We start from the raw sequence: 24,365 nt of genomic DNA, 5'->3' as shown, positions 1-24,365 counted from the left end.
AACAAAATGCAGTTTGTTAATAGGCCTCATTGTATGTAAGTGTGCATCAGTCTAACAGAGGTTTCTGGCTTTCATATTGGAAGCCACTGGCCAGGTCCTAAGCAAAAGCTGGAGGTGAGACTGTTCTCCAAAATAGTGAAGTGTTTTGCTGACATTCTTGAAGCTGATGGGAGGAAACCTAGACAATGAAGTGAGGGAAGAGGAGACAGGCTTCCCTTTAGAGAATTACTTTTGCTGCAGGACTCTGCTGATAAGTTTTCCCGAGGACCACCATTTGGTAGATGAAGGATGGGAATGCAGTCTCTAGTGAGTGTGCAAGGTGATTTAGACAAGGCACACCTTTTGTATTTCTCCCTGATCACTATTAAGTGCAGGTGATGATGGCCCACTGCAGAATGCTCACACCTATATGTGCATCTGTTATGGGCACTCCAGCCCGGAGTGGACCCTGCTTTGAGGAGTATCACTCCACAAAAACAGCAGTCTAGGAGAACAGTCTGGAAAGGAAAGTGCAGACACAGAATGCATTCTGCTGCTTGATTTATCTGTATAAAATGGAATCTGCTAGCTCATTTGTTCCAGTTCCAAGGTCTCGTTGACAAATGCAAGGGTTGGTCAGGAGAGTTCCCGGAGGACTGCTGGGCAAACAGTGCTGGTAACTGTCTAACCTCCAGCTTCCTAGAGGTGAGGGCACATCACATGTAGTATGGCATACAAGAGAAGAGGCAAGGAGTGAGCCATCTTTACAGTAAGTGCAGATTACCAAGGTGAGCAAGAGCAGCTGGCATTCGGAGTTGTAGGTTTGTCAACCCAGAATGACTTAACAGAGCGACCAGTGTGCTTCTGCCCTGGAGCATCGTCTCTCTGTTGCCAGCAGTGGCCTGTGCTTGGCACTCTCCTAAAGTGTGCCCACGAAGACTGAGCCACTGTGATTCTGAAGTGGCCGGACCATGGCACTGCCGAAGTTTGCATGAGAGGGCTGCATTACTGTCATTGTGAACACTGCACACCAAGCTGCTGTGCTACCAGAGAGTGTGGAGTCAGAGCCACCGCATTGGGTGAGAAATTCCACCGTCCGCCCCATAATCTCTGACCCTGCCAGACTCATCCCATGCCCAGAATTTGTCCTGCTATCTTCGAGGACCATCAGCGACGCCAGAGCCTACCGACAGCCAGTCAACAGACAGCGCTGCTATGTCCAAGAGTGGAGCGATAACACATTTGCAGCCAGCGTGTGATTCTCCCGAAAGAGGTAGGAGAGACTGGACAGGTGCTGTGGGCCCGACTGAGGCCAGGGGAGAACCAAAAGACCTGTATTATTGAGATTGGCAACGGGATTAGACACTATAAAATGGAGTACAAACACTTAATGGTGCAGGAGTAGCTCTGCACATATGCCTAAAACTTGCCACACTATCTTTAGATGCACCCCTCTGTGACTGCTCCCCATCACTACCTATGAGTCAAGTGCTGAAGAGTTTGCACTTGGTCGAGTTTGTAAAGCCATAATAGGGCGGACCACAGGAAATCAGTAGAAATAACCCTATCCCCCAAAGCTGTGGCCCAGGGGCTCCTGCTTCCCCTGTGTCTTCCTCATGTCCCTAAGGTGTCTGGTAGTACCTAAACTCTGCTGTAATTTGTTTCCTTATTTTCTAAGCAGTTATCTAGGGACGCAACTGTGTGCTCTCTAATTGGTTTGTACAGCCAATTGAAAAGTCAATGGCCAGTCCCAATTGTTGTGTAGTGATTGCAGTAGGGCATGTGTCTGTGGTTCTGTTGACAATATTCCACATCTTATACAGAACTTTCTCTAGCAAACTAAATGTAAAAACTGTCCTCTGTGGCATCCCAATTCTTCCTTGTGTTTTCAAGGTGACTAAGGCGACTTCTCCAAAAACCTCCTTACTGAAGTAATATGTAATACTCTAAGGACAACTAAGGACCACCCACAATACCTGATGTTGGACCGTTGTAAGGAAGCGGGGTATTTGAACAGACTGTTCAGTAAACAATGTCATCTGTTCCGAACTTAACTCCCTTCTCCTAAATCTTCCCTTGTATGGATATTCTTCAGAGGTAGCGGGGAAGAAACAAGATTTTGCCCAACTGACTTTCAGGCCCAATACTTCATTAAACTTCTACAGGGACCGGGTGATCGGTCATAGGTCAGCCTTCGAATTGCTTATATAAAGAAGCATGTCATCTGCATATAGTGATATGACACGGGTCTCCCTCGTCAATGGAATGCACCAGTCTAATCCATTCTGTTTCATCTATGCAGCAAATGGCTCTCTCACCAAGAAAAAAGCAAATTGGACAAAGGACACACCAGTTGTGTTATCGATAAGACCAAAGTGGATATATATCTGCCTGTGTTCATTCTCGTTGAGTATTTGGCAAAGACAAAAACGTTCATTTCGTTATGTTTATTATATAGATATTGGCAGATAAGGGTGCCAAAGGCCTTTTCTAAGTCAAGAAGCAATGCTCTAGGCAACTGGGCATCATCCTTCTCAAGGTTCCTTAGCAGTCTCCTTAAACAAAGGGATGTATTACCTTGGATTAATCCATTTTGATCAGGGTCTATTAACCCTGTGAGCCCAGGGAAGAGCCTTTTAGCTAATATATTGATGAGTATTTTACGCTCCAAGTTTACTATGGATTAGTGGCTATAGGCATAGGCCATAATATCTATGGTTTCCCAACATAGCTTCGGTAGAGAGACTATTAGAGCTTAGCTGGTAGTTGGAGGAAGGTGTCCAACTTGCAGTGCCTCTGTATATAGAATGGGTAATCTAGGGGCAAATTTGTCAATATATGGAAAGTAGGATTCTGGATGGGTTGCATCTGGACCCTGAATCTTTCCAAGCGCCAGTGCCAGTAGGGCTTTCTTGATTTCCTGAGTACTGATCTTCTCCCCCATGCTCTCTCTGTGTTCTGAGACATTCTTGTTAATGTTTCTCCCTCTAGGAAGTTTGCCTTAACATCGGGTTAAGGGGGCATTCTTTTGCTTGCCCTACAGCTCCTCGTAATTAGCATATAATGCTGTAATTATGTCAAATAGATGCCCATATAAGTAATTATCTGTGTTTGGGGAGGGGGGTCCCTTCTGATCAGGCTTAATTCACCACGCTAGTAATCCGCTGGCTTTTTCAACCTGTGATTTAACCACATATGCTGTATAATCTATGAATGTCAGTTTCTCCATTATGCTTCCATGTTTTTCCTTAGCTTGCCTGAATAGTTCTAAGTCTGTAGCATTCTTTTTCTTTTCTTTTTATTGTTTTTTTCAAAATACCATGTCAAACAAGCTGAAGCATGTCAGTATACATTATACAGTGAGTTACGGCTCTTTTCTACACGAGTGGACATTCTATACATGGCTGGTCAAATCAAATTAACATTTGTTACACAGTTTGTTCAGCATCGGTCTCAGTCCGATCACATCCTGGGGTCAGTTCAACTGCCTGGTCCAGCAGGTAGGCTGTTAAGGGTGCCCAAAAGTCTTTTGGCCTTGACCTGGCTGGCAGTTCTTCTTCATAAGTCTTTAAGGTGTCTTTGCAATATATCAGATCGGTCATCCACTGTTTAATCGCTTACTGTCCCAATGCATTGAGACACTGCGCTTTGCTATGAGCAACGCTATTGCCAGTAGCTTTCTCTTCGCTGTGGGGACCCCCTCGGAGGAGATCCAGGAGACGCTCCTGCGGAGAGCCCTCTAAATCGCACTGCGCAACCCTACTCATAACAGTCACCACCTGTACCCAATATTCCTGCACCCGCCCGCAATTCCATGCCAGGTGGACAAAATCTGCGTTTTGTGCCCCACACCTGCGGCATGTGGCATCCTCCCTCAGACCCAGACGCTGGCGTTTCTGTGGTGTGTGGTAAGCCTGGTGCAGGTATTTGAGGTGTATTATGCGGAGGTTTCAGTTTGGTGTCAACATGTCTGTAAGACCGCAGCAGGTTGTCCAGTCCTCCTCTGACAAAGGCGTATCGATGGACTGATTCCACCTCTCTAGGGCTCTTGTGCCGGGGCGCACACAGTCTGCCTGCATTGAGCGGTACAGTCGGGCCACTAGGTGTCATCGGGATGGCTCCGTTATCACCATTTGTAGCGGGGCTAGAGCTGGGGGCTCTGCAGGGAAGCTAGGGAACAGCACTCGTAGCGCCGCCTTCAGTCTATGATAATTAAATCTGAACAATAGTGTTTGGTTGGTAATATAGTGAAGTTCGGATGCCTCCACAAATTGCCCCGCAGCGTAGAGATCGCCCAGTGTACTTATACCCATGTCGCGTAGTGTGGCGATGTTGCCCGCGTCCTGCGTCGCTGATAGCTTTGGATGATTAGCCAATGCCAGTGCAGGGGCATAAAGAGGCAGTTTATTTGCCCTGTCTCCTAGTCGCCGCCAGGCTTCAGTGGTTGCCTGTATGGGGTTGATTTCAGTGCACGGCATCTCCCTCCGGTCATGTGGCAAGATGTGGTGCAGTGGAATAGGGTGCGTGTCCCCCTCCTCGACCGCTAAGTGGGACAGATATGGTGTTGGGTGATACCAATAACTGGCATAATGTGCCTGTGCACATAAGTAATATAATTTGAAATTTGGGGCTGCAAACCCACCCTGATTGTAGGGGAGCGACAAAGTGTCCCAGCTAATTCTCGCTTGTTTTCCCGCCCATACCATTCTGGTAACATGAGTTTGCAGGGTTCTGAAAAAGTGATTTGGCAATGTGATCGGGATATTGATGAATACATAAAGAAACTTGGGCAACACTACCATTTTGATGATGGCTATCCTATCTGCCAGTGATAATGGGAGCTTGGCCCACCAGTCCACTTGCCACTCGAGCGTGTCGATCGCCTTCCCGTAGTTCCGCCTGAGTACCTCCTCAGAGTCCCTGCGAATCCAGATGCCCAGATATTTGACTGGGTCGGATTGCCATTCCAGAGGGTAATCCAGTGCACAGGCGTGCGTGCCCTCCGTAAGGGGCACTATGGTGGACTTATTCTAGTTAATCTGGAGTCCGGAGAATCCCTCGAATCTGATATATTCTCTCAGGAGTCTCGACAGGTTGTGCTGAGGGTCTCGCACATAGAGGACCATGTCATCGGCATATAAAGAAATGCCTATCTGGCGTTGGTGAAACCGAAGCGCTGCGTCTGCATATTTTTGGCGGACTTTGCAAGCGAGCGGTTCCAGTGCGATAGTGAAGAGTAATGGAGATAGCAGACAACCTTGTCGAGTGCCGTGTCTGATTGGGACCGGTTCAGACACCTGCCCGTTCACCCTAATTCTGGCCATTGGATCCGTGTATAGCAGCTGTATCCATTGGAGGAACATAGCAGGCAATCCCATCCGACGCAGTATGGCAAATAAATAGTCCCATTCCACTGTGTCGAAGGCTTTGGCCGCGCCAGGAGAACGGCGGCCGCCTCCATCTCTGGATTCAAAATGTGCAGTAGTGCAAAAATAGTGCGAATGTTGTGTGAGGTCGAGCGGTTCGGTATAAATCCCGATTGATCTGGGAGCACAATGGTGGGCATCAAAGGTGTCAGCCTAGTGGCTATCACCTTAGCCAGGATTTTTGCGTCAGTGTTTATTAATGACAGTAAGAGTCCCATCTATCTGGGGGCTTGTCCGGCTTAAGAAGTGTGACTATGAGCGCCTCCCTGAGTGTGGGGGGAGGATTTGCTTCTCATGCACATCTGTGTACATCTCCAGGAGGTGAGGGCCGATCAGTTCAGCATACGCCTTATAAAATTTGTTTGTGAGCCCGTCCGGGCCTGGCGCTTTGCCATTTGGCAAGGAGCTGATCACTTCCCGAATCTCTGTGACCTTTACTGGTTGCATCAGGTAGTCCCTGTGGCCGTCTGCCAGCCACACTAGAGCTATGTCCTCCAGGTATGCCGTCAGTGCTGCCGTGTCTGTGGGGCCTGCTGACGTGTACATGCAGGTGTAAGCTGTTGCAAAGGTGGAGGAGATGCCTGCATTGTCGTAGTGGGTTTCGCCGTGCTCATCAGTGATGTGCGTTATTGTATGTATCGCATTTCGCTGTTATATTTTCTGGGCCAGAGTGTGTCCTGACCTGCCTCCCTCACCGTAGGCCCTCGCGGTCTGTCTTTTCGAGATGTATTTAACCTCGTCCTCCGCGAAGTTGTTATACTGAGTGAGTTGTACTTGTATGCACCCTAGGACCTCTGCATGGTGTGTGGTTTCATATTCGCTCTCTAACTGTTTAATGGTCAGTGTTATACTCCGTCGTTTGGAGCGGATATCCTTCAGGATCCCTGCGCTGGTGCTAATGCACATCCCACGTATGGTCCCACACCGTCCCTGGGTCGTCAACCGAACCCGCGTTGTGCTGGAAGTATTCCTCTATCGCCCCCGTATAGTTTCGTTATAGAGAGGGTCAAGCAGAGATTTCGCATTAAATTGCCAACGGAACTGTGGTGGCGCAAACGTGGATATGTTCATCGTGAGCAGTACCGGGTTGTGATCGGAGAACGTCCTGGGAAAGTGCTGGATGTCCACTACCCACGCGTGTGGTGGTCGGCCAGTAGTCCAGCCGAGACCAACTGGCGTGTGCCGTGGATGTATATGTGCCATCCCTGTTGTCTGGGTGTCTAAGCCTCCACACATCCACTAGGTCATGCTCGTCCATACAGGCCCGCAACTCTGTGGCAGCCTGTCTGTGATATTCTGTCGCGTCTCTCGACCTATCCAGTTCAGCGTCCAATATGAGGTTAAAGTCACCCTCCAGACGATGTCAGTGAAATGCAGATCCCTGAGTCAATTACCTATGTCTGCGTAAAAAGTGGGATCATCTATGTTTGGCCCTTAGGATTTAACCAGCCCCACCCGCGTGCCACGAAGTATACCCGTTAGTTTCACCCAGCGGCCCTGATCATCTCTTAGAACGTGCTCTAGGTGGAATTGTGTCCCCTTTTTAATGAGGGTGGTGATTCCCCGTGAGTATGAAGAATATGAGGAGGCAGCAGTCAGTTCCGCCCAGCCTCTGCCTAATGCTTTGTCATTGTGAGTGGTGAGGTGTGTCTCCTGTAACATCGCTATCTCTATGTGGTGCCCGTTGAGATAAGCCAGCACCTGGCGCATGTTCCTGGGGTTGCTCAGTCCCCACACATTCCAAGTCAGACATCTTAGTGACCGATTACCAGCAGGGTCATGCATCTTGGTATGTTATATGTATATAATGAGAATGTTAAAAAAGCAGCTTTCACAATACTGTACTGACATGAAATGGTTCCATAAGTGAAAAGGCATGAACTTGCAAACCTGCCAGTTCCCTCCCCCACCCACTCCTGCATCCCAACTATGCTGGAGAATATCCCCACAACTTTTGTAACTGGAACTCCCCAAGTAGTGCCAACCGCACACACAAGAAATCTTACAACTTTGTATACAACAGTTTGGGGCTTACCAATCGGGGGGAAGGGGGGGATGCGCCTGAGTCCCAAAATGCTCCCCTGGTAGTACCGGGGAGGGCCGCAGTCAGTGTTGCGCCATATCTATTCTGTTTTTATACACGGTCCCATCTGTCTGATGTGAGGCAGTAGTGCTGGGTCTGTGGCGTCCGAGATGGGTCACTTTTTTGCCGACCTCTTCAATCATCTGTATCTGAGTGCGGACTCTGTCGATCGTTTTTCAGCAAGGACTTAGCGTACGTCATGGCCGCCTTCGGAGTAGTGAAGATCTTGTCCCCGCCTTTGTGCATTATTTTGAGGTGAGCCGGGTAGAGCATTGCATATTTTATGTTGGCTTTTTGCAAGCAGGATTTCACTTGTTGATACTCTTGCCTCGCTGTTTGCACCGTCACCATGAAATCCGGAAAGAATTGCAGGTCATTTCCCTGGTGATTAATAGCGCCCTTCTCCCGTGCCAGCCTGAGGATCACATCGTGGTCTCTGTAGTTGAGCAGACGGGCCACGATCGGCCTCGGTGGTGCTCCCGGCGGGGGCCGCGGCGCCAGCGTTCGGTGCGCTCTCTCAACTATTAACATGTTGGACACCTCCGTCTCGCCAAAGACGTCCTTTGCGCCCCGTGTTCGTTGACTCCGGCACTCCCGTCATGCGGAGATTGTTGCGTCTGGAGCGTGCCTCAAGCTCTTCGTTCTTGGCTTGGATGACAGCCATGACCTTCTCCATGTTGAGGCTTTTGGTCTTCAGCCATGACCTTCTCCATGTTGAGGCTTTTGGTCTTCAATTAGTGCACTGTGTCTTCGGTCGTTAAGACGCGAGCCTCCACTTCTGTAATCCGGGTTGCCTGTTGGTCCAGTTTGGCGGATTCGTGGTTAATGCGGAGATTCATGTGATCGATCTTCCCATCGATGGTGGTCAAACTCTGCTGCACCGCTGCCAGCGAGGCCGCGATCGCACCCAGGCTTGCGCCCTGCTCTCCCATGCTGGACGCGGCCTCACTAGTTGCGCGGGTGACCTTCCGCGCATCAAAGGACAGTTTCGGCTGCGCCTTATCTGGCTTCCCCATCAGAGTGCCTGTGTAGATAGGCGAGGGTAGGTCCTCAGTAGGCAAAGCAGGGGCTAGGTCAGCCCGCGGGGAATCCCTCTGCCTCAAGCCACGAAATTGTTCTCTGCGGTGGATCAACCACGAAGGGGGCCCTCCGGTGCTGCAGCCTTGTGTTCCCCGCATCTCCGTGTAAATCACGACTTCTGTCCGCCACCCCCTGGGGTGGTGAACAACAGCTTCTAACAGGACGGGATGTGGCGACGCGCCAGCGTCTGGGGATCAGGCAGGACGACTGCAGTCACTGTCCAGGTTGGTAGGAGCCGCACCGCAGTCACGAGGAGCCCGGGCGTGTGCACAGTCCGAGCAGCAGGGAACCTCCTATGCACTTCCCCCACTCTGCCTGTCACCCACCTCGCTTTCCTCCCACTACTCAAAGGCGGCAAGGCGGATAGCTACTGTGGGGCACTCTCGCTGGGCGGCACTTTGTTGTAGGTGCTCTCTCACCCACTGCGCCTCACACACGCGGTAGGGGCCCAGCCGTGATGTCTGCACGGCGATTGGGACAGCTTCTCCTGCTCTTGCTCATAAGGGCCGCCGCTCTCCGGCACTGGGTCCGCTGGTACTCCGCCTCCAGCCGCGCTCCCCCCGCTCCAAGGCCGACGGCAGGGGTCCGGGCCACGGGCGTCAGCGCGGGCCGGCTTGCTGCAATGATTCCATACCTCTGGGGCCGAGCGTTGGGGCTCCGCGTTCCCTGGCGCCGTCTCCCGCTGCACGGCAGGGCCACGGCCACGTCAACCACGGCTCCGGCCCCTCACCACAGCCCGAGGCCAAACGTTATCGGGCGGTTTGTCGCTGGGTTGGCACCGGCGGGTTGCACCGGGTCGCACAGGCTGTGTCCATGCCTGCTATCCGCCACGAGGGTGAACGTTACAGGGAGGCCGCCATGTTGCCAGTTTCCTCCGGGCCGGCCCGCTACAGCATCCGTTCACCTCCACCCCAGTAAGTCGTCGTTTTGGGGTCCTCCGGTGCTCTCCCTGTTCTGGGAGGTGTCCCCCACAGGTTACCACTTGCAGCCTGGCATAGCAACAGGATTTTATGACGTTTTTGGCTCATGGCCGGCCGAGCTGCACTAGAATGCGGCCATTTTGCCGTGGGCTCTCTAGCGCCCCCCGTAGCATTCTTATTAGACTGCCCTTTCAAGGTTTAACAGGGTATTATTCAGTGTCTGCATTTCCTTTTATGTTGTTCTACAATCCCCCACTATTGTCTAAATACATTTCCCTCTAATAAAAGGCTTGAAGGCACTCACTCTATAGACGGTGGTGAGGATGCAGTTGCCATGTGGGAATTTGGGAGGCTGCCTCATCTAATATCTAAAATGAATGGATGGTGATGTTGTTTTGACTAAGTATTTGACCCAACTCACCACAGGGTGCAGAGGAGCAGAGCAGACAATGCGATCTAGATGCATGTAAAGATTGTGCGATGGAGAATAAAAGGAGTATACTCTAAGATTTCTGCTACATCACAAGTCTAACAGGGACTTATTTTTGTAACCACTATGGCATTACCTTTGCTGTTGTGGATGCAACCTGTCCCACTAAGTATCTACCAGGCAATTGAAGGTATCACCTATTATTTTGACCCATTCACAAGGGACAGAGACAATGTCTAAATGATGGCAGGTTGACATTAGGAGCATAGGGGCTGCACAATTCAACAGAGGGTCCATCCAGTCTCCATTTCACTAGGGCATACCTTCCTTTTGAGTCTATAATCACCAAATTGACTACAAAGGGGAGCCATGGCCTTATTCGAACAAGCACCCTCCTTGCATTAGAGGAGTAGCTAGTATGAAATAATTGTTCCCTCCCTCCACTGTTATACCTGAATCCATTCCTTCTGCGGTCAAATGGGATTCCTAAATTAAGGTGATATGCACTCCTCTGTGCTTCATACAAATGTATATGCCACTGATTTATGAATAAGAGCTGGAAAGGAGGGGGCTGCCTCTCGATTAGCTGTGAGACTTACCTATGTATCAGAGATTCATTTTGTCATCTAACCTCATCTCATGAGAATTATATGGATCCAACTGTACACCAAAAAGTATCCTAAGTGCTTGTTAGGCAGACAAACTAAAGAAAAATACAAAGGGTATGTAGCTGTACCCTAACAACTCAACACAATTCCTATTTTGTTTGTTAGACCCTCACACACCCTTTTGGTGTCATGCTTCATCGGGTCTCATTTTGCTCTATGAAAACCAAGATGGATTCTACAATATTCCATGAAGCAGTTTCCTGCCTGGGTCTTAGAATAAATGTACCTCAGAACACTTAGGTATCCCTTTATTAATGGTATTCCTGGTATGATTAAAAACAATCCTACAAAAGGGGTGTCCTAGAGCTAATGATCCTACAGCCTACATGAAAGTCGACATGTTTCCGCACAAAAGTGTGATGGCTGTGGGTCCAGGGCTTTCATCAGGACCTCATTAGTATTTTTTTTTGCCTTAAGTGGTAGGAGGGAGGAACCAGCACTCAGTTCCTCGAGTGGATAGCTCCAGCTGTGGCCCTTTATCACCTCCTTTCTTGTGCTGTAGGTTTTTAAGGGGAAGCTTATGCCTATGCTTCCTGCTCCTCAACCCTGTCCACCTGTCGCCAAACTGTAGCCTACGTGGAGGAAGTGCAGCTTTGGCCAGTCCTCATTAGAATCTCTTATGGCTTACATACTCCATGTCCCAGCACTGGAGGCACTCCATTGCTAAAGGGGGGGGGAGGAGTATGGAAAGGGGGGGCTCTCAGCCCTGGTTCGATACCTTTCTGCTCAGGTGTCTCACTGCTCTTGGAATCTTTTGTCGTGTGGGCTCCACGTCCAACACCCCAGGACCTGTTCCTTGTGTTCCAGCACTTCCCTACTGCAGCCGGCCTGCAAGTCTCCCTGGCTGATCTGCTAGTTTCCCTTCAGTCACACTTAAAACCTCAATGTCTGCCTCGAGCTTTAGGCAGCCGCCTAGCACATAGGTACCACAACAAAGATGGTGCCTGCATTAATCGGGCCTGTCCCTGCAGCTTCTGTGCGGGCCCAGTCACTGTATTCTCTTTACCCCCACTACTGAGCTTGGGACACGGGAAGCCTTTAAGTTGTATCATTCCTGAACCACGTTGTCTTTGGTTTACATGCCTGAACAGAGAAAAAGTATTTAGGGCCGAATGTACCAACATCTGCTGGCAAAGTACTGGTCGCAAATTGTGATCCATTTTTTTGCTACCAGTAAAGATTTTTATGAACTAACCTATGCACTAATTGGTCGGTTATTAAAAAACCTGAATCATAGTGGGTCGAAATCTGACCTACCTAATGAGTATTAATGAGGTAGATTGCAAATTGGGACTCACTAATAATGGAGGGAATCCAGGGATGTGGCCTGTTGGGGTCAGCAAACTACCTTCTCTGTGATTTGCTTTTTAATAAAGCAAATTTTCCCACCCCATATTCAGCCCATTTGAAGTGAAGCCTACCATATGCACCTTCCAGATACCGAATTGACATCCATTCGGAATCACAATTTAGGAATCGAAAAACATTCCTGACTCCTAAAATGGGATTAGTACCTAAGAAAAAGTATTTTAACGGTTCAAACGCCTAATTGGAGCGTTTTCGACCTTTAAAATGCTTTGTACATCTTGGTCGAGTCTTGAGAGCGATGAGGAGGAAGAGTTTGCAGAAGGCTCCTGCACAAGAACGATATTGCTTTATGCTACTTTTTAAAAAAAAATTTACATGCCAAATTTGTCAGAATAAAAAAAAGAAGTGAAGTTAACATTGACTAGACCTACCTGAGGTCCGGTCGACACCAGGCTACTGTGCACAGCCTCTAACTGGGCATTATAGAGTAACGCCTTCAGATCCGCTCCTGTGAAGTACTCCGTCATTGCTGACAACTTCTGAAAATCCACGTCATCGCTCAGAGGTAGAGAGTGCGAGAGGGCTTTCAAGATTTCATACCGAGAAGACTACAACACAAACACAAGGGATATTCCTAGTGAAAAAACAATAACTAAAGCAGGCATCGTCTTGTGTTCTGCGCAAGTCATGCTAACTCATGTTTTTACTGGCTGATATAGAGAGCCCAGACCCATCTGGGCACACCTGTGTGACAAGGTGAATGTTTACATATGTCTGCGCTTGTTGACATTAGACGCCCGATGACACACCTCACTCTACTTGGCTAATTCTAGGTTTCTGCAACAGTTGACAGCATTTACACACACGGCTAGTCCAGTATTTCCTCTTTTGTAACTATGACTCAAAACCTCAAGCAACCCCAAGGATGGATCTGTGCCAGATAAAGAAGCATGGCATAAACAAGACATATTAAAATTACAGTGTAAAGGAGCCTTCGGTTTCATTTCTAAACTTCACACAAGCAATAATTTAGCCCAGAAGTCTGACTGCTCAAAACATTATGCAAATTGGGCCCGGGTTTTGCTGAGTGGTCAACAACAAAGGCGAAATAAAATAAAAAAAGATAAGAAGAAGTTGCACACCGACGCAGGTTTCCTTTGTAGTAAAAATGAGGATATGGTGGGCTTAATTCACACTGTTTTATAAGCTTCTTAATTCAACTGTGCTGGATTTTAGAGCAAAATGCACAAGTGTGGATTCACGGAATCGGGATTAGTTGAGGGCTACGCCTGCACATTCCACTTAGCCTGGCAGAAATTCAGACAGTAGCGTGAAATTTCCCAGCATGAAAGGAAGTGTTGGTTTAAGAGTGAGTGGGGCTCTTCACCGTAGGAGACTCGGGGAGGTAGCTATTGGAAAAGTCGTGCACCAATAAAAGTGGTAGTCCTGTGGGTATGGGCTCTTCGCCGTAGGAGACTCGGGGAGGTAGCTACTGGGAAAGTCTTGCACCAATAAAAGTGGTAGTCCTGTGGGTATTGGCTCTTCGCCGTAGGAGACTCGGGGAGGTAGCTATTGGAAAAGTGTTGCACCAATAAAAGTGGTAGTCCTGTGTGTAGGGGCTCTTCGCCGTAGGAGACTCGGGGAGGTAGTTACTGGGAAAGTCTTGCACCAATAAAAGTGGTAGTCCTGTGGGTATGGGCTCTTCGCCGTAGGAGATTTAGGGAGGAACTACTGGGAACGTGTTGCACCAATAAAAGTGGTAGTCCTGTGGGTATGGGCTCTTCGCCGTAGGAGACTCGGGGAGGTAGCTACTGGGAAAGTCTTGCACCAATAAAAGTGGTAGTCCTGTGGGTATGGGCTCTTCGCCGTAGGAGATTTGGGGAGGAACTACTGGGAACGTGTTGCACCAATAAAAGTGGTAGTCCTGTGGGTATGGGCTCTTCGCCGTAGGAGATTTGGGGAGGAACTACTGGGAACGCGTTGCACCTATAAAAGTGGTAGTCCTGTGGGTATGGGCTCTTTGCCGTAGGAGATTTAGGGAGGAACTACTGGGAACGTGTTGCACCAATAAAAGTGGTAGTCCTGTGTGTAGGGGCTCTTCGCCGTAGGAGACTCGGGGAGGTAGTTACTGGGAAAGTCTTGCACCAATAAAAGTGGTAGTCCTGTGGGTATGGGCTCTTCGCCGTAGGAGATTTGGGGAGGAACTAATGGGAACGTGTTGCACCAATAAAAGTGGTAGTCCTGTGGGTATGACAAACTTCTCCTACGCTTTTAACACAATGTTGGACACTTCGAGCTAGTGGCAGCTTAAGTATGGGACAAGAGTAAACTGAAACACAGAGCACGAAATCATCTCCATATTTCAAGGACTTCTCCATCTAGAACAGTATTCTATAGGGGAGGAGAAAAGGCTGATGCATTTATACTCAAAACAACTGTAAACGGGCATATCTTCTACCAGCTGAGGTTTAAGACTAAGCATACACATGACAAGCTCAGCATGTCTGTGCGTTCCTCGGACCCACTGACAATTCTGTGACTCAGGAATAAGAAAGGTGAGACCAAAAGTAGGTGACTGCAGACCACTCATCAAGACCGTCGTATCTTTGTGAATCGTCGCCAGTGTCTCTATGGTCAGGAACAGTGAGCACCACTGCTCCATGGTAATTGCATGGTTTCCTCAAGCTGACTATGTAAATGGATTGTGCATTTTTTAATGGTGTTAAAGTGGCCTTATTCACGATCCAAGTCAAAACAAGCTTCTTTCATTGCGGGGCAGTTCAAGACAACCAATCAGGAAGTAGAATTCTAATGAGCATTAGTTCAAGACAACGAATTATTACATAGAATTCTGCACACTGCTATTAACACCCAAAAAGGTATAGTGAGGACCCTAGGCAATGTTTCACTAAAATTTTGTATATTAATTTACTTCCTTCCAGGGAGTGCACAAAGATTACTCCGCTGAATTCCTTATTAACAATGACATATTCGGGAGGCCTCACCCAACACAGGTATATGACTACTCCCCTCATTTACAGTCCCACCAGGTCTGTAACTGCCCTGCACACCACTTCATATTATAGTCCCACTGTGGAGGGCTAATCTGTACTTCTGCTACCTACCGCCTATTTCATCTATGAATCCACCGGGGGATGATACAACCTGTGCCTAAGGTATATAGTACTGGATGCACGAAACAAAGAAAGAACTCTTAATGGCATGGGCTAACCTTCAGCAATTCTTATAGGAACCTTCTTAAACTTGAGACATTCCTTTTAAGCCACACATGTTGACGAGCCACAAAGCAACCTTCAAGGGTACTTGCACTCTCTATCTCACTGTGGCATTGGTTCTCACACTAGCCCCTTGTTTTGCTCTCTCTGAGCTCCTTATCAATTCTGTACAGACGTGTGGGACGAGCTGAACAATTCAGAACATTTCCTTTCTGCACAAATAACTCTGCAAGACCAAACAGTTAACTCGGAAGACAAAGCAACATGCATTTTGGGCATTTATCTGCCGAAATCTCAGTTGGGCTCATAAATGACTAACTCAGAATCACCTTCCGGATCTGATTTTCTTGTCCTCAGTAAGAATTAACTCAGAAACTGAACTTTACTGCTCCATTGGTAGGAATGAGTTGAAGAAAGAACGACACAAGCCGATTAGACTGGCACCCCGAAAACTAACTATTAAGATGAACACAAATCAGATCTTTGCCTTTATAAACCACTACCAAAAAAAATGCCAGATAATGAAGTTTTTTTTTTTTTTCAGAAACGGATACAATGATCAGAAAGGATCTTTCGAAGATACCTTAAAATGGCAAGACTTCAAAACCAAAATGTGGTCTGACACAAAACAAGACAGCAGAAATCACAAGGGCCCGAAAGACTCTAGGAAACACTTGCAAGGCAAAAGAAGGACCCTCTAGAGACAAGAAATGCATAACTAAAATAAACTAAACGGAATAGGGCACAGTCCTGAACTGTAAAGACGAGTATGTCAGGCTGGGAATGAGGTCGGTGGAGGGACTTGTGTTAACAGATTCACACCCTGTTCCTCTTCTGATAGAAGCCACCTTAGCAGGTGTCTACTGCACCTGCACTAAAACATTTAGAAATCCAAAGATAGCATAAGTAATAAAACTTCAGTTCTCGGGGTGCATTTGTCCAGGAAACCCGTTTTTAGATACAGATGCATAACCTCTCGTTGGTAGGTCAGATTCACAGATATCAACTTGGCCTAGCCTGACATACAGCAAGAATCTTTCAGTAGTAATGTTTAGGGGGGCATTGGAATCGATCCCATTTAGAAAGCCTCGGCCACTGCACAGCTAATGACATTAGAACATTCAGGCGATGATGTATAAGTGTAAGGGGGGGGGGGCAAAGAAGCAGAAGATTGTGAATTATGGCCAAGACAGAAAGTTGATTTGTGTAGTCAAAAGACAAAGTATAGTTATTTACCTTGTTAAATGGCCATTTAGTAGACGAAACCACGGAAGAAAAGTGCATGATATTAGATGGAGCAAAAATAATATTAACTGTAATGCAATAATGGTCTGACCAAGAAATAGGTCAGAGAAGGTCCAAAATGTAATTTGAGATGGGGAAAAACATATCAATCGGGTGTCCAGCAATGTGTGTGGGTCAGAGACCAAGAAGGTCAACCCCTTTTTGGCACATGCACCCGGCTGGTGCTGGCAGATAGAGCAGGGGTCACCAACCTTTTCTGTAATAAGAACTATTTATGTTAAGTGAAAATCAGCCCAGCTACTAATATTATTAGTGCTGTAACAGAGACCACATCTCACATGATTATATTAGTTGACACCCTATGCAAGATTATCAGCTGTGATCACCTCAACGCTAGAATGTAAAAACGGGTAATACATATATCAGCCATAGCTACAATGCCGCTGGCACAAAGGTAATATTGGTAATATGTCTCTCCAAAACTCCATGATTTATCACTCAAATATCAGCTTGAAATATATTTTGGAAATTCAACCATTTTTCTCCAACCATCAGTTTATGATGTCTGAAAAATACATGCCTTTCACGCTTAGTACACATATATTAATTCAGCCCAGCAAAAGCTACTAATTTAGCAGGCTGTGACTGCACATAGGAGAGCTTCTTACAGGTAGCTTAAGGGCTACCAGTAGCTCACAAGCTACTTGTTGGAGAAGTCTGAGCAAGAGAGTAAGGGTCATCATCTCATAAATTAAAGTCCCCAAATTGAAGCTATTGGACTTGGCTCTTTTTGCAGGGCCTCCTAAAAATATTTTGTCTTCAGCACTCCTGTTTTTCTGAATTTCATTTTTGTTTGAATTATGACTTTGCACTTTACAACTGATAGCCAGTGTTAAAGAACGTGTGCTCTCTCTCCCTCATATCATGACCCAATTGGCACATTTAATTTATTTATAAGTCCCTAGTAGAGTGCTACTGCATGTACCCAGGATCTGTAAATTAAATGCTACTAGTGGGCCTTCAGCATTCATTTTGTAACCCACTAAAGTAGCACTTTAGAACATGTCTCAGGCCTGCCGTTGCAGCCCGTGTGTACTTTTAAACTGCCAATTCGACCAAAATGAACCTTTTGACAGACCTAAACCTCCTTTTTTAATACACATAAGACACCCATATGGCAGGCCCTAAAAAGCTCATCGGACAGGATGCATTGTGTTTAAAAAGTAGGACATGAGTACTTAAGTTTCACATGTCCTTATAGTGAAAATCCTTCTACATCTGCTTTTAACTATTGTGAAGCCTACCTCTCCCACAGGATAACAATGGGTTACGTTATTACATTTAATAAGTGATAACTTTTGATTGGTAACAGGTAGAGCTGTTATGTTTAGACTCAAAAGAAATATAATTTGAAATCCTCGTTAATAGTAAAGACGGATTTGAAGTCCCAATTCTGAAAATGTCATGGGGCCCCGAGCAAAGGGTAGGATTTACGCTTGTCGTCTGCCACCCGATTCTTAGAGCAACGATGTGCTCTGCCTCCCCGTCAGCCTTAGGCTACAGTACTAGGGGTCTACAGTACCCCAGTACTAACCTACTAGGGTACCCCCCTACTGAGTCTGGCAACTAATTAAATTGTGAGTGGTGACTACCGTCTGGGTCTATAATTATTAGTTTCTTCCGGTCCTGATGAAGTGCCAATTGACCCGTTAGGGGCAAATAGGGCACAAAACATGTTGACCCACTACTCCTTAGCAACCCTTTAGGAACATTACATCCACTTAGGGCTCACACACTTTTTAATGAGGCTCGAGCTACCTTAATATTAAAACTATTTGGAGAAGGACTGCTCTTGAACTATTGTACCTCACTTACCCGTGCACTACCCAGCCCTCACACCCGCCAGCACCCTACAGCTTCTTCGAAAGATCTCCGACAAAGAGGCTCGTTTACGGGAGCCTGTCAGGCATGCAGCGCCGGCCCGACGAGGAGCAAGGCCCAATGATGAAGCATGACATCCTCCGGGGTGTGTGAGGGCATCACAAAAAAGACCTTCCTCTCCCCACACGTCCAGCTGGGAACTGCACACCCCTTTGATACACAGTCCCCTTTGGGAGCTAGTGTGCAGGACCTGTTTAAATATAGCTCCCAGTCCCTCCTTTGTTGATACTGGTCTTCCCTCCCAGACAATGATACAAAGGGGGATTAGGTGTTGCCGGGATGGGAGGAGTGGATCTATTACCTGCCACAAGTACATTTAAAAATGACTGCCTCCAACACACTCACAAATAACTTTACACTAGTCTTTTGTCACCCTAGACCTCTTGAAGCCTGGGCAGGAGAAGGGGGAACATTTCCAGAACTAGATGTAAGAAGGTCTAGAAGTTTTTCCTACTTCAATGGGAGGCGCCAGGTATAAATACTGGAGCCTTAAACCAACACTTCAGTTCACTCCTGGACCAGCGGAGGACCCCCAAAAGCACTACCTTGTACTTCAGAGGACTGCTCTGCTTGAGGCCTGCTTTGTACCTCAGAGGACTGCTCTGCTGCTACCAGAGGACTATTCTGCTGCTTGAAGTCTGCCTCGTACCCTCAGAGGCCTGCCCTGCTGCCTTAGGCCTGCCTTGCTCGTTGAGCCCAGGACTACTAGTGTGACTGCAAGGGCTAGTTGGCTGGCCTCCTGTTCTGAGCTACAGGGACACAATAAGCTCCAACAACCTTGAATCAGCACCTGGAGCCTGCCTGAGGTGAGCTCTGCCCACCAGTCCTGGACCCTTGGAAGGGTGCTGAAGGTGCCCTAACAGTCACAAATATAAACTTGGGAGTTCAAAAATTTTCCACCAAAAAGTGGCCTGAGAACCTACAGGACACAACTGCCTACCTGCTAGCAAGACCTGGTACCTAGTTATATGTAGGAGGGTTGATAGCGCCGCGGATGCACAGGGTCCCAGAGCAGGGCTGGGAGGGCACACCTGTGGAAACACATGCCCACAGTAGGGAGGGAGCTCTTTTAACACTAGAGAGGGGGGATCAGAGGCATGCTCCCATGAGGCCATTCTGCCCCCACAGTTTGGGCTCCTCCCAGAGAAATATTATATAAGGTTTAGGGGTAGCCAGAAGTTAACAAACCAGTCTTGGGTAGATTTCTTAGACTACTCCAGCAAGGCACTCAGAGGTTGGGTGAGAGGCATTACAATAGGTGATTTCAATGCGCTGTATGACTGGATCTTGAGAGAGCATATGCTCAGTACTTGCTTACAGAGTTGCATCAACACCCAATTGACAGCAAGCTCTCTTCACCTAGGGAGCTAGCCCAGGAAGCAGACCTCTGGACCAGCATCAGAATATTCAATAAGGTTCATGGAAGAGACTCCAAGAAGGGTGGTTCAGGTCCCCCCTAGCAGTGTGAGGGGGAGGTACAGAGTGACACAGACATGTCCCAGAATAAGGCGGGGGAAAGGGTTCCAATGCCCCTTCTGAGATACAGGAAGGAGGTTCTGGTGGGCGGTGGCCCAGGGTGCTCCATTTCCAACCCCGGTGCTTTGATTGTCCTCAATTAGGACACAAGCAGGGGAACTCTGTCCTAAGAAACCACCCAGTGGTGGGAAGTCTACAGGGGTAGCAAATATGGCCTTAAAGGAAAATAGATCACAGGGGCAGATGATAAGAGTATGCCCTAGTTTATCTTAGCCGGAAAATAGACTCAGAGTGGTAGCTTGCGATCCCCGAGGGTGGAAGCCCTCACTTCAACCAGGTTGCAGTGAATGGGATCCCGGTCACTGCTCTGAAAGAAACCAGTGCCAGCCAGATCATGGTACTGGAAAGAGTGGTTTCCCCAGATCAGTACACCAGACAGGTGTGTAGTAAGACTCTGGCCCACAGGCATGACTTCTTCCGCCCTATGGCTTTGGTGTCCTTCAAATGGGGTGGGAGTGTGATCCAGAGGAGAGTCCTAGTCAGTTCCCAGATGCCCACTGACTGCATCCTGAGGAATGCGTGGTCATCGGTGCTAAAAGAGCAGGAAGGTGCGGACGCCCAGGGTGCCCTGAAAGCTAAGGTTTCTGTGGTTATCAATCCTAAACAGAGAGTACAGAGGCTCAGATGGAGGAGCAAGGGTGGAAAGTCTTACCCCTGACCTTGATTCAGCCTTAGGGTACAGAACTTGGGCTGAAGAACCAGTCTCAAACAACCTACCCTGGTAGGAGGGAGAGTGGAAGTAGTGTGCCTAACACCTGGAGCTGTTGTCCCCACTCAGAGCCCTCAGGAGCACATACAAATCTCCTTGCCAGCTCCAAGCCTATAAGGTCTACTCAAAGCCTGGCTCTTGACAGACAGCCTTCAGTGGCTTCTGCTGGTCACTGTTCTTATGGGCAGAGTCTTTCTTGGGTTGGGGACAGAAGCCTGATGCAAGGGCAGAATGGGCCACATCACTTTGTTGGCTACGATGGTACTGTCTGCCTACTGGGATGCCGCTTGAGCAAACTAAGGATAGGAGTTTCAACGAGTGGGTCCACAATTGAGGAGAGGGGTTCCCCATGGGTCTGTCCAGTGGCTCAGGAGAGCGACTGATAAGCATGTATGATGCACACTGCAAATTTAGCAACCACTAGATGCTTGAAAAGGATTCTCTTCTCGTGACCAGAGGGCTCACTTACAACTCATCAAAAGAAGCCACAAAATTCATTAAAAAAACAAGCATACATAAACAACTACTATTAGAGAGCACAAACACTGCTCAGTAGCCATATTGGTAGTCCCTGTTCCTTCTACAGAGCTTACTTTAGCCTAAAAAAACAATTTAAACTAAACACTTTGTAAAATGGTCCAGCGCGCACTGCACCTAGTGAATCATAGGACTCGGTCTTCTGCTTTTTCCTCCAGTCCTAGGTCAGTTCTTAATGACTGGGCAGTTCTATGGTGAGTCACTGACATTTTCCACTGGGTCCTAGGGCCTTGTGAACTATCCTTTTCTCTGGGCACCAAGTATTGCTATTCATGCCTTGAATCTCCAAGAGAAATGTGACTGAGCAGTCAAGGCTTACTTCAGGAGACAATGCACAACTTAAATTGATAAACAAACTGTTGGAAATGGCCCTTTTTGCAGAGTTTTCCCCTAACGTTTAGCTTTTTCCTCCTATTTTTTCCTGAGTTGTTTGTGCAGGTTTTAGGACTCTTGGCACTTTACCACTGCTAATCAGTGCTAAAGTGCATATGCGCTCTGTGTAAATTGTGTTATGGATTGGTGTTTCCATGATTGGATATTTGATTCACTTTTTAGTCCCTAGTAAAGTGCACTGAGTGTGTCAGGGCCTGTAAATCAAATGCTACTAGTGGGCCTGCAGCACTGATTGTGCCACCCACGTGAGTAGCCCTGAAAAGGTAACTCAGAACTGCCATTGCAGAGTCTGCGCGCAGTTTGTAACTGCCATGTCGACTTGGCCAGTGCACACACTTGCCAGTCCCTAACCTTCCCTTTTCTTACATGTCAGGCACCCCTAATGTAGGTCCAAGGTATCCCTGTGGGCAGGGTGCAGTGTATGGGAAAGGTAGGACATGCCCTGGTGTGTGTGGCATGTCCTTATAGTGAATTACGGCCAATTTCGTTTTTCACTATTGCAAGACTACCTGTTTCCCATAGGACAAAATGGGGAGTTTGTTTATAACATCTTATAAACATAACTGGCCCGGGGAATTAGGTAGGGAAATAAAGTTTAGTATGCCTGAACTCAGAATCTAAAGATGCATCTTTTAGTGAAGGTGATTTTTACATTCTGTGTTTGAAAACACCACTTTTAGAAAGTAGGTATTTTCTTGCTCAGTCATCCCGTGTGCCTCTGCTGGAATGTGGATTGCCTGTCTGGGTTTTGGAAGACAGAAGGCTGGGGAGCAGGAGTGGCTCCAGATAGTCTAGGTGGGTCAGGAAAGGGCTTAATAGACCTGGGCTGCAATTGAGGAAGGGTGAGGAGATTTCCTTGCACCTCAAAGGGCCTGGTCTGCCTCTGACAATGCCGTCCCCACCTCCTGCCAGGAAGTCACACCAGAGAAGGCAGAACTGTTTCTGGCTGGGCACAGACACTCTCTGCCTAAGAGATCAAAGGATTTTGGGATATAAATATTGGGGCCCAGACCCCTGAACTTTAGAAGTCTTTTGTACCAAGACAACTGCCAAGAAGAAGAGCTGGAGAAGCTGCGAGGAGGAACTACCACTTTGCTGTGTGCTTTGCTGTGTTGGCCTGCAGTGGCTGCTTCTGTCTTGGGCAGTGAAAAGACTGGACTGAACTTTCTGCAATCTACTTCTGTGAGTTTCTCCAAGGGCTTGAGGTAGAGCTTGCCCCTTGTTCAAGAAGTCTCAGAAACAGCAAAGACTTCAAGCTCTTCTGCCTTCAACACTGGGGACACTGTGTTTTGTACTGCAACAGAAGAAAAAGCAACCCGACGACGCCGCTGCCAACTCCGTGTCCTGACGGCACCGTAGAGGGCACCGCGGCAACGCGACCCTGGTCTCATCGACGACTCCTGCTGATGCCGCCACCGAGCTGCTGCTCGCACCGCGACCTGTGGGCATCGCACTCCACACCGCCTTGCTTCACGACGATGCCTTGGTACCCCACACGACGCCGCTCCACGATGAAATAGACGCCGCTGCTTGCACCGTGGTTCGAGGGCACAGCTCATAAAGTTACACGACGCACCACTCTCATCCCGCACCACAGCCTTGGTCTGCCGGAACCTTCGACTCCAGTTTGTCAGCCGACAACAGCGCTTCAGCAACGACGATGCCACTGCTTGCACCGTGACCTGCTAACACTACAATGTGCACCGCATTCCCTTCGCACTGCGGCCCTGGTCTCACCGACGCCGCCATCTGATGCCGCCAACAAGCCGCTGCTCGCACCGTGACCTGAGGGCACCGCACGCCACACTGCTGTACTTCGCACCGCAGCACCCGACACCTGCTGACACCAGCGCTCCTTACTTTAAACGCGAGGAGTTTGATCTGCAGCACAAGTGACTTCAAGGGCCCCGACGACTCCTGCACTGACTTCCGGAACAGACGCCTGCGGACGCCATGCTTTTGGAAGCTCAACGAGAGGTCGCAGACGCTCTGCATTTCTAAAAGGTACTGTTTTGCGGTTCTTCCTGACACCGTAGCTGGCCAGCGACGCCGCAGTCAGCCAGAACTGTTTGGATTTGTTTGTTCACAACGCCGTGATAGCCCCGGACGGAGCTATAGACAGCAAGGAACTATTTTTCAAGCACATTTTGATAACTTAATATTTCTAAATACTGTATTGTGGATTTTTATCGTTTTTTGGTCTTGTTTTAAGTATATAAAAATATTGGATATTTTTCTAAACTGGTGTGGTGTCTCTTTTGTAGTGCTTACACTGTATTACTGTTGGTTATGAGCAAATGCTTTACACACTGCCTCTAAGATAAGCCTGACTGCTCGTGCCAAGTTACCAAGGGGGTGAGCAGGGGTTATTTTAGGAGTGTGACTCCCTTATCCTGACTAGAGTGGTGGTTTCTGCCTGGCTTTGGCGCATGCCCTAGCCTACCAAAACTCCAATTTCTAACACAAAGTATTAACAAAAAATAAAAATCACAAGACCTTGACGACCTTTGGAAAACTTTGTGAGCTAGTCTTTAATTATGAAAAGAATTTATCAAAGTTTCTATGTGTAGACCACGGTTACTCATAGTACGGCCCACGGGCTGCCAGCGGCCCAGCAAGCCTTCCTTGGTGGCCCGCGGACCATGCAGACATCCTACCTGTGTTAATTATAATTAAAATAGTGTTAGGAAACACTGCCGATTGCAGCAGCCCGGAATCTGAGACTCTGCTCTGTGGGGGCCAGGGGATTACAGTGATTGTCAAAGTGGAGATGCAGGGGCGCTAAGAGGTGAAATACAACAAAGCTTTATTAACATGTAAATGGTCTTTTAAAGACCTGTGAAGTACTCGGGTGCTGCTGTGTGTGCGCGCTGG

General features: G+C 48.0%; 1 protein-coding gene across 2 annotated transcripts in view; it reads right to left on the bottom strand.

Annotated features, from left to right (window-relative positions):
- Nucleotides 1-24,365, bottom strand: part of PEX1 (peroxisomal biogenesis factor 1) — an 831,513-nt gene that overhangs the window by 229,917 nt on the left and 577,231 nt on the right. For both annotated transcript variants that reach the window (XM_085631051.1, XM_085631052.1), the window contains exon 20: nt 12,326-12,502. In XM_085631051.1, the coding sequence (XP_085487177.1) occupies nt 12,326-12,502 (177 nt within the window). The remainder of the gene's footprint in view (nt 1-12,325; nt 12,503-24,365) is intronic.

This window comes from Triturus cristatus, chromosome 10, assembly GCF_964204655.1.
Source record: "Triturus cristatus chromosome 10, aTriCri1.1, whole genome shotgun sequence".
Lineage (NCBI taxonomy): Eukaryota > Metazoa > Chordata > Amphibia > Caudata > Salamandridae > Triturus > Triturus cristatus.
The sequence above is the reverse complement of the archived record's forward strand: the minus strand, read 5'-3'. Positions and strand labels throughout refer to the sequence as shown.